We start from the raw sequence: 14,602 nt of genomic DNA, 5'->3' as shown, positions 1-14,602 counted from the left end.
TTTCAATGCAATTGTGCACAGCGGGTATTTAAGTGTGTCTTTGCCTATAGGCAACATGTCAAGCCTTCCCAACGCTTGCGTCATGTTTACACCGTTTGGCAGATTAATAGCTGAAGATAGAACCCAGAGGAGAATATGGGTCGCCTTTGCCGCCATTCTGTGCCTAATTTCACACGTGCTAATCCTGTACAGAAGCTACATTCAAGTCGCATGGCGGCGGATTAGCGCTTAATTGCTTACACGCTTGTAATCTAATTGCGGTATTCTTGCGTTTGACGAGTTTCTTGTGTCCTTTTAGCTCCAGCTAGCTCTCAGGGGACCCCAATTGGGCACCCCAATTGGGCACCCCGCCCCTTCTGTCGCTCTGCAAGCACCTCTTTGTCGGCGATGCATCACCTGGCGCATTACTACATAATGGTCTCCTCGATTGCCTCGCCGGCATGGCAGAAGGTGGCTTTGGTAAATGTGAAGGTCGCAGGGAGCCTCCAACCCGCCGGGAAAAATAGTCTCAGTCTAAGTCTGTTTACAGTCATTTGGCCAATAGTCCCGCTAATGGATTCCCGATGGATTGATATGTTTTGCAGTTAGGGTAGTTCATTTTTAGGGGTCGGAGACTAAAAACAACAAAAACATGTGGGCAAGTCATATTCTTAATTTGTGTCATTTTAGTCTCATACACTCGTTGACTTCTCTTTACACTTGTATGGCAGCTAACAATGTTACCAAATAAAAGTTTCATGATGGCAAATGGAATAATTTGCAAGGAGCAACCACCGCCAACGCATCAATCCGACTCCTCGACGCTTGACATTTCACTGGCTTCAGCTCTGACCTGACTCTGCACATTTCTAAGGATGCTAATAACAAATCTTGAAAAAAAAAATCTATGATAGAAGCCCGACATGTGGCCAGACAGCAGCATCGCGTGTAAGGTGATGTGCTGTCAAGTGCGGTAGACGCGCATAAAGATCACTAAACAGCAGGCTACTTCCTGGCAGATAGCACATTTTCAAGGGCAACAACAAAATGCAACACTTGCATTTGTGTGTGCGTGTGTGTCTGTGTGCGTAATGTTAGGCTAGGATTACAGGCACTTAGCTCATATTGATATACTCCTCTCGCAGGCACGAGTACCCACTCGCTGCATACTGATTAGTTGAGCGTGAGAGGGAGGCTGCCAGATCAAGTGTGTGGATGTAAATAGGCCGTTTGTGTGCGCAAAAGACTGCTGCTGTCTGATAAATACCTAACTCTCGTAACCGCTTCGCGGTATTAGCGGCGGCCGCCATTAGCGTTGCATGTTAATTGCCGGCAGAACATTTTAACGTCTACCTTCACCCCCCTGCAATTTGCCAGTGGAAAATCAGTAAACAAGGAGCTTAGCGGCAAACTGACCTAGTTTCCAGAAAAGCAAAGGTTGTTGTGTGTTTAAATCATGCAAACGCGATTTAAAAAAAATAATAATAATATAAAGCTTTCTCGTTAACGTTTAGAATTGCTTTTATTGTGAACACATGCAAAGCTCGAAAACCTCATTTTGCCAAAGATTTGATAGCAGTTGGACATAATCTCTGCCATTAGTTTCTGTAGAAATAGCAATAATAATAATAATAATCTCAAAATGGCTGCTTCGAACCAAAACGGCAGACTCGGTGTATCTTTTTAGGCATGGTGTCTTGAGACTTTTTTTGTGGCCCTACACACAATAACCACAGCTAACTAATTTCATGTTGCTAAGTCAAATTGCCTTCAGGGTCTTTTTTTTTTTTTTTTAAATAATTCCGGTCTGGCTAATGGGAAGAGCCGAGTCAACAGAGCCACTTTGTCAACATGAGGCTTCAGCAGTTTTTGCAGGGGACACAAAGGACAAACATTAACTAATTGTAGTGTGTGAAGACGGCCGCCGCACAAAAAAGATTCATGACACGATGGCGACAGCTGTTTGCGTGAGGTGCACGCAAGAATTTGGCGCAAGGTCTTCTGACTAACATGGCGGCTTCTTCCCTCACTGCCTCTTAACCAAAAACATGCAATCGTTGACAATTACTTGAATGACGATTCCGCATTTAACCTTGTTGCCGAGTCCAAAGACAGCAGCCTCATTTCCATAACACAAAATGGCCTTTATGTATTGTCAAGTGGTTGACTCAAAACAATATTTCATAGCCTCCAACTGCTCATCGATTTTGGCAAATTAGGGTATTGATTAGCCCAGGTTGTAACCAATGTGGATCTAATCACAGTGCAGGCTATTAGTGTGTAATTGATCTGAGGGGTGGGGGGGGGGGGGGGGGGGGCATGATGAGTTGTAATGTTGTCTACACCGTGAACCCGGGCCACTATTGACCAAAATATTGTAGTATGCTAGTTTCTCTCCTTCTGTGAATGCCGTAGAGACCTTTACGTTATGAAAAGCTTTCAAAAATTGGTTTGCACACGTAAATGTTTTGACAGGATTTTTTCAAAAGACAGAAGTGAGTCAGGCTAAACAGCGGACGGGATGCGCTGACGTCTCCAGGGAGACATTGTTAGTTTATTCCACATCTCAACCGAGCCCCCGTCTGGAATGGAGTTGAAAAGTTCATATTTGCAAAATAAATGCGACAGGGGGATTTCAGTTGCGCACCGCAGCCCATTCAGCCAGATCGGTGTGGACTTTGACACATAGTTGGCGTAACTTATCCTTCTCGAGGAAAGTAACACGGGATTGAGGCTGTTATAAGGCTGAAAGGTGGTTGCTGGCTGCAAGGTCGGGAGATGCTAATGCTCTACAGTCGGCTCCCTTAATCCAAGACTCCGCCCTTCCTTATTTTAGGCCCAATTAGACTGCGAGCTATCAAATCGGACAGCGACTGATCTCACAGCTTTTGCCCATGTCGACTTGCACACAAATCTATTTTCTAAAGCAAATGCAGTTCCAATATAACCTACAGTACATTATGCTCTGGTTTCTTGACTAATAAGCGGCTAAATAATTATAATTCCCATGACATTTAGTGGTGCGCATGGTATTTATGCTCAATTGGCATTTGGATTAAAAGGGCCTTGGAAAAACTCTCTTCCCCGTAAAGGGTCCCCGGAGAAGCTCTGCCGTAGGCTATCGCTACCTCACTTTAACGCATGATCATAAATAGGGACAATATGGCTACGGAAAACGTGAATATATAAACAATCCAATGAAAACCAGTAATCATCAATTCTCAAGTCTTCACCTTGAAGGAACTCAAATGGATATTTGTCATACAACATCTTGCCATCCAAACAGGATAATGAGCGGAACTCACCAGATGGTTGGGGGCTCTGATCCCTCCACCTCCAGGTAGTCATATTTCTCCTCAGTGTGGAAGTCTGTAAAGACGACAGAGATGGTGTCTCCGGGTTCGGCCAATAGGATCCAAGTACAGTCGGCCTGGTTACCATAGTTGCCGGGGTAACCGGGACTGGTCACCACCCCACTGCCGCCCCGCACAGTGCCCCCACATGTGTCCTCAGCTGTCAATCAAATCAGAGTGACAAATAGAAAAACCTGGGTTAGGGAGAGGAGGAGGAGGGACTGAAGGGCAGACTTTTTTTTTTTTTTTTGACGGGTGGGTCAATTCGGAAAAAAAATAATGGAATGGGAAACTGATTTCCACTACACCAAGCAGGCAAGACAGCCCAACGCCCCAGCTTCTCTCTCCCAATACGTGCTGATGTTAAAAATGGACTTGCCAATTGATAATGATCAGAAAAGTAGCAATTAAAGATTTGTGCGGGAGGTTGGGCTGCAATTCCCGTGCTCGACATTTGACGCCCTCTCTCCTCAATTGGCGACTATTGCCTGATTTGCTGCGTAACAGATAAAGACACATGGATCGGCGCTGTGCACACGGCATAAATTATAAACATATAATTTATACAGAGGACGGGGTTGGAGGGGAAACATCGTATGCCATTGGACCTTTTTGCTCCGCTGGGGCATCAGATGTTAGTAGTTAGCAATTGCTGCTTAATTTGGTGCCCCAGTGGAAAAAGATGCAATGTCAAAACCCTTTTCAACTGTGAATATAAATTATAACTGTATAATTTATTAATAGACACATGACAAATTGGGTCGACAACACATTCTTACAAAGGACACAGACACCGGCAAGTGCAGTTTCCCAGCAGAAACAATCAAGCTTCCAACTGCATTTGCTGATGGGTTCTTTGACAGCGAAGCGCGCCACCCTCCAGGTAGCCACAGGGGGTGCCGCCTTCAGGGTGGCAACACCCCGCCCCAAAAAAAGCAGACGCACAGTCACCACATCAGGCACGCACACTCACACAGTAGACGCCGAGTACGCCACAGAACGAGCCAGGAATAGAAGCGGGGATCTCGGGAGCGGGTCGGTGAAAGCAAAAAAAGACGTGTGATGAAAGGAACGGGAAAGAAAAAGGAGGATTTTCTTTTAAATGTATTGAAGTAATGTAAAGTAACAAATGTGTTTAGTGTTCATGCTGTTGCCATGTCGTTTCCTACCATCAAAGAAGCACTATAAAGGTAATGTTTAAAAGGAATTAGTTTAAGACAGAACTGGCAATGTCATCCACCCAGGGGGGGCTACATAGCCTGTTTGCTTAAGGACAAACATTTGTAAGCTGCCTTCACACCTTTGGCCTCAAAGTCCCTGCAAATGGCGGCGCATCGGTGGGGGAGCGACCTGGCAATTTGCAGAAGGTGAGAAAATGTCTGACACCGGCGCCGTCTCCCGCCGCATTCTGTACGGACATCACTGTGGTTTGTCGAAAGAGGAAACATCCCCTTAGGTATTGTGTTTGTGTTATCACATACCCGTAGGGTACGCGGGAAATGGCGGGACTGACTTTACCGCTGTGGTTTCATGGCAGAGGCCAACGGAGAGTTCATCTATCAGCAAGCGCGTTTCTTTGCCGCCCGGTTGCACTTTAGTGATATACTTGTGCTGCACACGGCAACCTGGGGAGGCCCGACTTGTGTTTCAGCACCTAAGCATTGACCCGCAAGATGGACTTGTGTGTGTGCACGTGTGTGTCATTTCAGATCACATCAGCGAGCTACACTTTAGCCCTTTCTTTACCTTTTCCTGCAGTCGAGTGGAATCTTTTCCACCCAACGCAAGCTTTAACACAATGCGGACCGATTTTTTTTCGACATGCCTTAGCTGGTACTGCTCGTTTGGTATGCAGAAGTCAGAAGAGCTAAGGAATAAATTCTCTACTACCTGTGTGTAAATGATCCTCAAAGTGTACAAATACAGTTGCTAGCCAAAACAGCAGCACCCGAGTGTCAGTAGGCCATGTACATTGATGAGTGCTTTTTTTCTGTGCTATATTTCACAGCATTTCACCATAATCCTTTTCATTTTGTTTTTAAACCTCCCTTTCACCGCTCATATTGTTTAATATGACGGACTCGTACGACAAATGGGGACCCGGTGACCGAGGGCCAACAATGAATCCCAGCGGAAATCTTCACACTGATCTTTTGTTCTCCTCCACTCCTTCTCATGAGGCATTGGGGGCTTTGATCCCTGCTTCTTAACTTGCTTATCCCCGCCTGCGTTTACCATAAACCCCCCGCTGCGCTGTCATCAATATCCCAGTCATCGGCGTATTCCTTCTTTATCCCTCTCCGTCTCGCTGCGTGCTTTCTGGAGATCTCCTCCTCTTTGCTCTTCTTGCTCCTGATTGCTTTCAATACTTTTTTTTCTCCACCTCTTCTACCACTACCACTATAACTCCAGCTCTTGTTTGCATCGAGTGAAATCTCCAATATCCCCCGGCACACAAATTCCAAAAACACCATGGGTTCAATCAGCCGCTGTCAGCATGAAGGGATTACGACCTGTGTACATCATATGCTTTTTTTCCCGACTTCAGGCTGCATCCATTCTTCCTTGACTGCTCTTTATCTACATCCACCCAGCCATCCATCAAGGTTGCCTTCTATAGTGTGTGGTACTGCTCCATGTATAGCCATCGGTCAGTCTCAAGCAGTACCGCTTGCTCCCGAGTTTACCTGCTGGGAACAATTAAATGGACTCTATATGTGCAGTGAATTTCTCCATAACAACCCTTTTTATTTTTCTTCTTCACCTAACATAAAATGTAATATAACTGCTCACTGGCGTCCCATCTGCAGTTGAATAAACATCTCAAACGCCTCCGGACACAATTTGTTGAAAGACCCCCCCCCCATCGTCTCCATGTCATTTTACTTTCCTCCATTTTCAATAACAACACTTCATAGGTCATTCCTCAACAGTAACCAGTTGAAGCTTTCCAACATTGCCCATCGGCACTTCCACGAAAGACGTCTGCCTCACTTTCCTCCGAGGGGAATCCATTTCCACTTGGATTGATACCGCGCGAGGAACCTGATGCCATCTGACACCATCTGGACTTTCCCAAGCAATTCTAATTTCTCTTAACCCACCTTGGCTTTTTGTATTACGACAGCATTAAGCTAGTGGCTATTTATTTGGTGTTTAGAGTCAGGTGACTTTTATAAATAACAACATTTACCCCGGTCAGAGTCTTTCGTTGTCAGTCGTCGTCCCTCGCTCGGCGGCTCTACATATATATAGCATCAGAAAAAGTGACAACATGGAGTAAACAGAGTCGACGCGGTGACCTTCAGTGCCGCCCACCATCTGCCCACAAATCAAGGAGCAGCTGCTGCCTGCCACTCAACTAACTTGCCCGACATTTAGTCCAATTAAGGCAGAAGCGCCATGGAACGCTCCATCATACGGATGGAGGAGATGCGTAACAGCGGCCATGATGGATGGCGTTTTTAATTCCGACAGTGCGAGCGTTTGACCCCGATTGCATTCGATTTCCAAGTTAGATCAAATTCGCATGTCATGAAGCCGCTGTAGTTCATTCCCCAACCATTGATATTGTTTGACCCCCTTTTTAAGAACACAATGTCATTGAAGGCTTTCTTTTTAGAATGAATGATTCAATGACTTTTTAAGGCTCTGTAGGGAGTCAAAGTATCTGTGATGTGCCACTTTTGAGGGGTTCCCTGCGTGAAAGGGGTCCGTGATTAACACCTCACAGCAAGACACCAACCACCGCCGGAATCTTTTTGTTTTGCGTCGGCACGTTCCCCTCGAGTAAACGATCCCACGAGAGCGACGGCGGTTGACAAATCAATCATTTTGCGTGCATCCCGACGACGCTTCATTTCTCTCGCCGTCGTTGAGCGAACGCCGCCCCCGTTGCTTTGGAAATTATCTCAGCCAAGAAGAACGATCAGAGGCAGGGGTACAAGTTAAGGGTAAACAAAGCAAAAGAGACAAGACGGCGTCTGTCTAAATCTGGAGTGGGATCAAGATGAATGAATCAAACACCCACTCCGTTTTCTCATTTGGGTGTTGTGAAGAGTTTCTAAATGATCCAGCTCGACGACTAACTCCTCAAAGTTGTGATTGATTGCCTCTCCCGCTCATTCGCTCTACACAGCTCCCTTGCTATTATTCACACGCATTTAAGTTGCATTGGCGGATGTGTATGGAATACCGCCTTGGAGAGACCCCCGTTATCGCTGAATGTTAAATGTCATCTGTGACATCTAAAACAAATAGCGGGAGTTGAACGCATCATGGCCCTGACAAAAAAACGCTCCATTGGTCTACAAGCAGCTAATCGAATTCACATTCTTCTTTATCCCAGAAAAAAAAGTCGAAAAAAATAAAAATGAACTCGTACATCAAACAGGGAGAAGGAAACAATGTGAGAAATTTAAATCTATTTATTAATATAGTCATACTAATAATACCAATATTGATAATAATAATAAAAATAACACATTATTTTTAATACAGCTAATTCGGGGGAGTCTTCGGTCAACTTTGAATCTCTTCAAACCTCGCAGGTGCAAAGTGTCCAGTGAGGGAGGGTTATAATAAAGGCAAACTCACACAGACCACCACGTTAATCACCACATGAGGCATTGTGGATTGCTACAAGTAACATCCCCGGGGTCCCATTAACTTTTAGCGCAAGAGAAGAAGAAGGAGAAGAAAGCGTTTGTCGCATGAAAAAAGGTCACGCACGACAAGAAAGCGCTTAGGAAAAAAAAAATTATGACGCCGCGCTGTGAGAAGTGTCACTTGCGTTTCCGACGTGAGAATTTTTAGCAGATTGCTGTCAGCTCTTACAGCCGCCTTAATAAGATGCTGTCACAAAGGATTTGATAGATAAATGCCACACGTCTCGCAACGTACAAAAAAAAAAAATACAATTCTTAATTGTCCATATCCTGGCAATTCCTTCAAGACTACCTCGGGTTTATACAGGCTGTAAGGTGCCATTAAAACACAACAAGCTCACATATAATGCCTAATTTTATTTCATCAGTGCACCCATAAAGATGCGGATAAAAGTCACAATGTGAAATGACTCATTTGTGCTCGGTTAGAGACGGCACTTAAATACTTCCCGGCTTTTCTGCCTGCAATTTCCCTCGACTTGTTGATAGATGAAAATAAGCAATTGAGAAGCTGACAGATGTTTCAAGGACTTTGCAATGGTTAAAAGTCGTAACCGAGTGCTTCACCGGTGGACATTGATTGTGGTGGCATTCCCTACAAGGACTACAAGGAGGCTATCTTGTAATCCTGTCAAGACTGGGATGAAACGCCACCAGATGATGGACAGAAGAGAGAGTCATCAGCGATGAGACACCAAAACAAGGTCAACTTTAATACGTCTCGTCCAATTGTTTGTTCACGGGCGAAAATAAAAAGCGGGGGAAGTGACAGCAGAACAAAGCCATACGGCAGCTTTTAATTTTTTTTTGTTGCTTTCTTTTTTTGACAAGTTTATCGAACCTGACCTATATGGCAGGAAGAAAACAAACTACTTTTAGCATGCTTATTTTATCTTTTTTTTTAAATAGCCTCTTAGCCACCAGGCAAGATAGGATTTTTTTGTATTTATTTTTAAACGAATCCAGGGCAGGGCTCCTATCCTGTCCTGCTCTCTCACATGGTGTTGGTTTCTCACTAAATTTGTGTCTGGAGAGTTTAATCTCCTCTGTGACAAAGCTCATAAAATTTCTTGTCACCCGACTCCATTGAAATGAATGCAAAGTCCATTATTCAGGTGCTGCCACCACCCCAAAAAAATTTAAGTAATTTGAATTAGGAATTCAGGAACTCTATAATATTATCATTTATGAAAAAATATATCGTTATAATAATAGACGTTTAAACAGCTTGAGCATCCTGATTAATTCATTGCTGCTCCATCTGTTGTGTCCACCGGGGGCAGCATCATGCAGTCATGCATAAACAAAAAGCTTTTCACAACTTCTGTAAGTAACTCCGTAAACTGCTTAGTTGTTTTTTTTTTTTTTTTTGCAGATGACAAAGCATATGTATCTGTTACTATGGTTATATTATGTGTCACCATGTGTTGCTCCATTGTTAGTATTCGATTTCATCGTATCTACAACACATGTTCTGTTAAAGGTTTTTCATCTACCATCCAATGTGGGCGGAGCACAGCAACACATTGATTGGAACACTAAAATCAAACAAGGCCTGAGTTAATGTTACGCTCCTTTTGCTTTGGTATCCCTCCACTCCAGGACAAAGTCACACTCCATCCTCGTCACTTACGCGTCAAGAGAGCCCTTGCGGCAGACCCAAACGCAGAACCTGGCTCCACTCGAAGCTAACTTCCAACCAACGAGGGAGATTCTTTACGACAGGGGAAGAAAAGGGGGGGTGATGACGGATGATTTCAAAAGTTGGGGGCTTGAGGCAAGGCAAAACCAATTAGAAGTCACAGTGGAAGCGGGTGGGCGGCCCACCGCAGGATGAATGTAAAATATGACGAATGGATATCGGATAAAGACGAAGATCAAGACGGTGACGGAGGGGCGGGAGGATTGTTGGGAAGACAAAAGGGAGATGAGAAGACAGATGAATAACTCCGATGCAGATAGTCACAGTGAGAAAGAGGATTGAAGATTGTTTGAGGAGGTAAATTAAAGATAGCGATCCCAGATGGTCTGCGCTGAGCCGGCTTGTTGTTTACTCGCAAGATGCTTGTTCACAATCCGCAATTGACATAGCGGATGAGAAGGCTAATAAGACGTCTGACGAAGCGAGCGATGACTTAAGCCAAACGAGACAGCTGCGCGCTGTCGTTGACGCAAACACATGAGTCCGTCGCAAAGTTGTGAAGGAAAGATCTGGCATGGTGCAACAAACAAAAACAGTGACGCAAACATGGCTGACATATCACGAGGTTACTGACTCAAAATGAAATAACCCTTTGAAAAACATGAGTGATAGAATCACGCAGTCAGACCACCACCTTCGGGTGCTCTACTTTGGCTTTTCTATCAATTTTCTCCAATTTGTAACCCACCCACCATCTCCTATTCATGTTGTTGAGTCATGACAGAAAGGCCAATTGCATTCATTTTGTTTTCATTTTTTTGAAATGTGTCTCTATTTCCTTGTTGCCTCTCCATTCCTGTGGAGAAAAACAAGCTCATTTTCAACTCGGTGCGCGCGCAGAATTTGACCCTGCGTGATCCGTTAGTGCGTTAGCGGCTCGGCTCGGCTCGGCTCGGCCGGCCGGCGCGCACGCCAACGAGTTAGTGCGCATTTTGAATTATTGATGACACCAAAGCGGTCCGCTGGGGGGCAATGCACTTCTAATATTCAATACATGTAAGTTTAAAAATTTAATGTCCTAGCAGAGATCAAAATATTTTGACATCCTGCGAATGAACATGAAGCAACCCCTTTTGATAGTACGCGTTATCACCAGTGCATGCATTCAAACATTTAACTAGCTTCCCTTCGCTCGCCACCGACTATTTCCTGGAAATAGAATATCTGGATATCTCAATGCCATGCATAGGTGAACAGCTTGATTGGCTTCCTCCCTGTGGGTGAAGCACTTGTGCACACAAACAAAACGCAAAGCTGCAACAGTGTGTGGTTATTGTTCTCGTGTCATCGTTGCGCGTTCATGTTAGTTGAGCTAAACGTCCAATATAAACAAAAATAGTGTTGCTCCTCGGGGGATGTACGTTTGTGAGATTACTTTTATGCCGCATGTGTAGCCGGTCCATGGGAAATGAATATAAATGACTTGAATATATGTGAAAAGAGCCCTTGTGCACCACTTCATTCATTGCTGTTCTAGGATGGATGGAGAAATGTGAAAATAATCAGAAAATGTGCATTCACACACCTGACTGTGTGATGGGAGAGCAGTCCACATGGGAATTTAGTGGAAAATCATATAAAAATAGGTGTCTCGGCAAAACACACCAAAAATAGACGACTGGTTCCCCTGAAATTTCAATTTTATCGCAAAGTCCACGATGCGGACCTCCGCCAAGCAGAAATTTCATTAAGCTTTGACGACTACGTGCGTATTTCCCGTGCAATGCGTCCTACTTAACGGAAATTTCCATCTAATCTGTATAGCGCACAAGCAACATGTCGTCTCACCGCGTTGCCTCGTCCATTTATGCTAAAAAGGGCATTATGCATGCAGATGTAGCGCCACAACAGTGGTCTCGGCGGTAACCGCCCGCCCCCCCCATCCTCCCTGAAAAAACAAACAAACACATCCATCATCATTTCCATGACAACTGGGGATAGGGCTGTCAATCAGCCAGGGATTCCCCTCCCCAGGGCAGGGAGAAGTCGGTATACTAAAAAAACACGAGGAAGACGACCGTCACGCACACCGAGGTGCATCGAGGTTCATTAACTCAAAACATTCAAATAGTACACTTGTGAAGTGTCACTTCCAAAACTGCAATGCATGACACATTGCTCGTTATTGTCATTTAAGAGTAATTGAGCAAGATTATCATCAGACACGTCACACGGTAAATGCTCGGTGGAGCTGTGACCTTGCTTTGCTGATTATTCACTTTTGTGTAATTACAAATTTACTGGGAGATGAAAAATGGGTTTGAAAGTTTTGCAGCAAAGTTAGGTGCAGTCCAAAAGACCTGCTTGAGGTTCGGGTACTTAGTGGAGGTCAGTCAAATTTAAAGGTGGGATGTGTTTTTTACAACTCTAGCGTTGTCAGACGTCATTAAAAACGTGCAGATAAAAAGTGAGTAGTCACGTTTCCATTTTAACGAGCTTAAAAAGCTTTTCATGTTGCTCCTACAAAGTCTTCCTCGTCTCGCCCCCGGCATGAATCGCAACGCTTCTCTATTTTATATTATGAATCGAGTTAGCTGCTCCCATTGTTGTAAAGGCATTTGTGATTGGACACCGCATTTAATTTTTAATGTTCCGCTGATCGGGAGAAACCGCATCTTAAACCTCCAACTTCTTCCTCAACACAATTTTGTCCCTTAAAGTATGACGTGTCCCTTCATTCCACTGCTTCCACACATTTGTATTCACGCAGGACACACGCATGGGCAAGTGAACATCCTGAATCATTTAGTGACTAAATGAGTCCCTGCTGACTCCAGCAGCGCGACTATACTCCGCTTGAGCTTGCGTTAGTGATTTTGTGCGCGTGTGTCTGAACGAAAATTTGGTGTGTGTGTCGTGTCCGCATTGTGGCTCCCCTTTGCAGCGTCAGCATCCCGTCGCTGGGAAAGAGCCATGGCGGTAAACACATTTTTAATTCAATCACATTAGAGTTAAGTAAAGCGCACCTGACATAAGCCTTCTGCATACGGCGCCGCCAAAGCACAATAAAGTCCACCGACTGAAACTTTTTTTTTTCCCACTGACACGGTGATGTCATAAGTCAAATGCAAGACCTTGATAAATTTGTCAAAACCTTGCATAACAACAAACAGCATGACATTTCTACAAATGATTATGCCTTGTTTATTTTGAATTAAATCCACCCACTAATCCAACAGCACCTGGCATTGAAATCGAGATACTTTATGAAAAATCCTCATTAGTCAAAACATGTTTTTTAAGTCATTAAATTTTTTTTAAAACAGTCTTCCTCACCCACTGAAGATCAAAACCTTGTCTAGTACAAAGCTAGCGCTTTGGCGCCTTCTTGTGGAAGGTGATGAAGTGAGGGGTGGAGCTTCAGTTAGTCTGTTTTGATCAATTAGGCATTCTGCATGATTATATTTAGGAAGTCTTTTTTTTTTGTATAACAATGATATTGTTGACAATAAATGAGACTTGACAAAAAGTCACAGTAGACGCGAGCACAACTTGGACCTGAATGCTACTTTTTTGTCTGTGATTTTATGCAACAGGAAATTAATTAGTGTTTAATTAAGTTGAAAAGTTTCGTAGTGAAGCAACGCCGATTTGGACTGTATCAGGCGGAGCATCAGGTGGCGTCACGCTCCAGTTAAAGCAGCCGAGCCGACCCCCGCCATTGTAGCGCGCAATTGTGCTCTTTTACAAGCTTGTCACCACGTGCACCTCCATAAATAGACAAACGAGCGGGTCGTATCAATAAATGAAGAGCGTTTTGGCACAGCCGGCCTTCTAGTGCGATTACGCGAAAAACACTTAATTGGTTGTCGCCTTCGCTCTGGTGGTTGCTACTGTGTAAATATGATTGCCTTTATTGGCAAAATGTGTTTGTTTCAGATTATTGATTGTCCATCCAGCATGTCTTCTTTTGAAAAACAATTTGAGTTTTCCAAGCTGCATATTTGCGATTGAATAGAAATGAGGCTGCTTTTTTTTTTTTCTTAAGCATTCTTTTTTTCATTTTTCCATTATAGCCTTGAGGCCCAAACAAACAATTGTTAAACAGATGCAAACAAGCAACTCTACAAGAACCTAGGGAAAAGAATTAGAGATATTATAAGTGTCATGCAGAGCTGGTTGTCAATTGTGCAACAACAAAAAGGAATGTTGGATTGACAGAAAGTGAATGAAGGTGAATGATGATGAGCAGGGGACCCGGGATAGAGCCCTGGAGCACACCTGGATAAGACCATTGCTTACTATTTTCCTTGTAGCCAGAGCTTTAATGCAATCTTGTTATTAAGATGGCACTCGTAACATAATTAGCAATGCAAAAGGTCCTTCAACATGACCTGTTGGCCATTTAAAAGTTCTACAATGACCTTTTTTATATTCATAATTACTTAATGGGTGAATTAATTGGAAATGGCGGGTCAGACTGTTATGTTCACCTTCCCAGGGCCCAAAATACAAATACGGCGGGGCTTAAGATCATCCTTATCCCTCCCTCCTCCGATTGTTAAGGCTGCATCCGTTGCCCCAGTAATGAGAGACGAGAACATTAGAGGGGATGAACTAAGAAATGAAATATGTGGCTTGCCAGTGTGTGTGTGTGTGTGTGTGTGTGTGTGTGGAGTAGGAAGCAGTGAGCAGGTCTGCAGGCGAGAGATAAGAACACTTCAAGTGTCACTACAAGACACTACATTGATCTGCGGGAGACGAGGCAAGAAGACGGAGGGGAGGGGAGGGGAGGGGCAGGCGGGTAAGGAAGGGACTGTGATTAGTATGAATAATAGACTTCTAAACACAATTCCACATGCACTTAAATTGTTCTTATAAATGAACTCGGCTCGCTATCTACCTGCCACATAAATAAAACCATTTGCAAAATTCCAGCAGGGGAGGAAAGGAGTCAGGAT

General features: G+C 44.1%; 1 protein-coding gene across 11 annotated transcripts in view; it reads right to left on the bottom strand.

Annotated features, from left to right (window-relative positions):
• Nucleotides 1–14,602, bottom strand: part of csmd3b (CUB and Sushi multiple domains 3b) — a 140,729-nt gene that overhangs the window by 66,226 nt on the left and 59,901 nt on the right. For 9 of the 11 annotated variants that reach the window (XM_049750685.2, XM_049750686.2, XM_049750687.2 and 6 more), the window contains exon 5: nucleotides 3,285–3,492. In XM_049750685.2, coding sequence (XP_049606642.1) covers nucleotides 3,285–3,492 — 208 coding nt within the window. The remainder of the gene's footprint in view (nucleotides 1–3,284; nucleotides 3,493–14,602) is intronic. The other 2 variants (XM_049750693.2, XM_049750695.2) reach the window with 2 other exon arrangements.

The sequence above is a fragment of the Syngnathus scovelli genome, chromosome 19, assembly GCF_024217435.2.
Source record: "Syngnathus scovelli strain Florida chromosome 19, RoL_Ssco_1.2, whole genome shotgun sequence".
NCBI classification, from domain to species: domain Eukaryota; kingdom Metazoa; phylum Chordata; class Actinopteri; order Syngnathiformes; family Syngnathidae; genus Syngnathus; species Syngnathus scovelli.
Note: the sequence above shows the minus strand (reverse complement) of the source record. Positions and strands in the feature narration are given on the sequence as shown.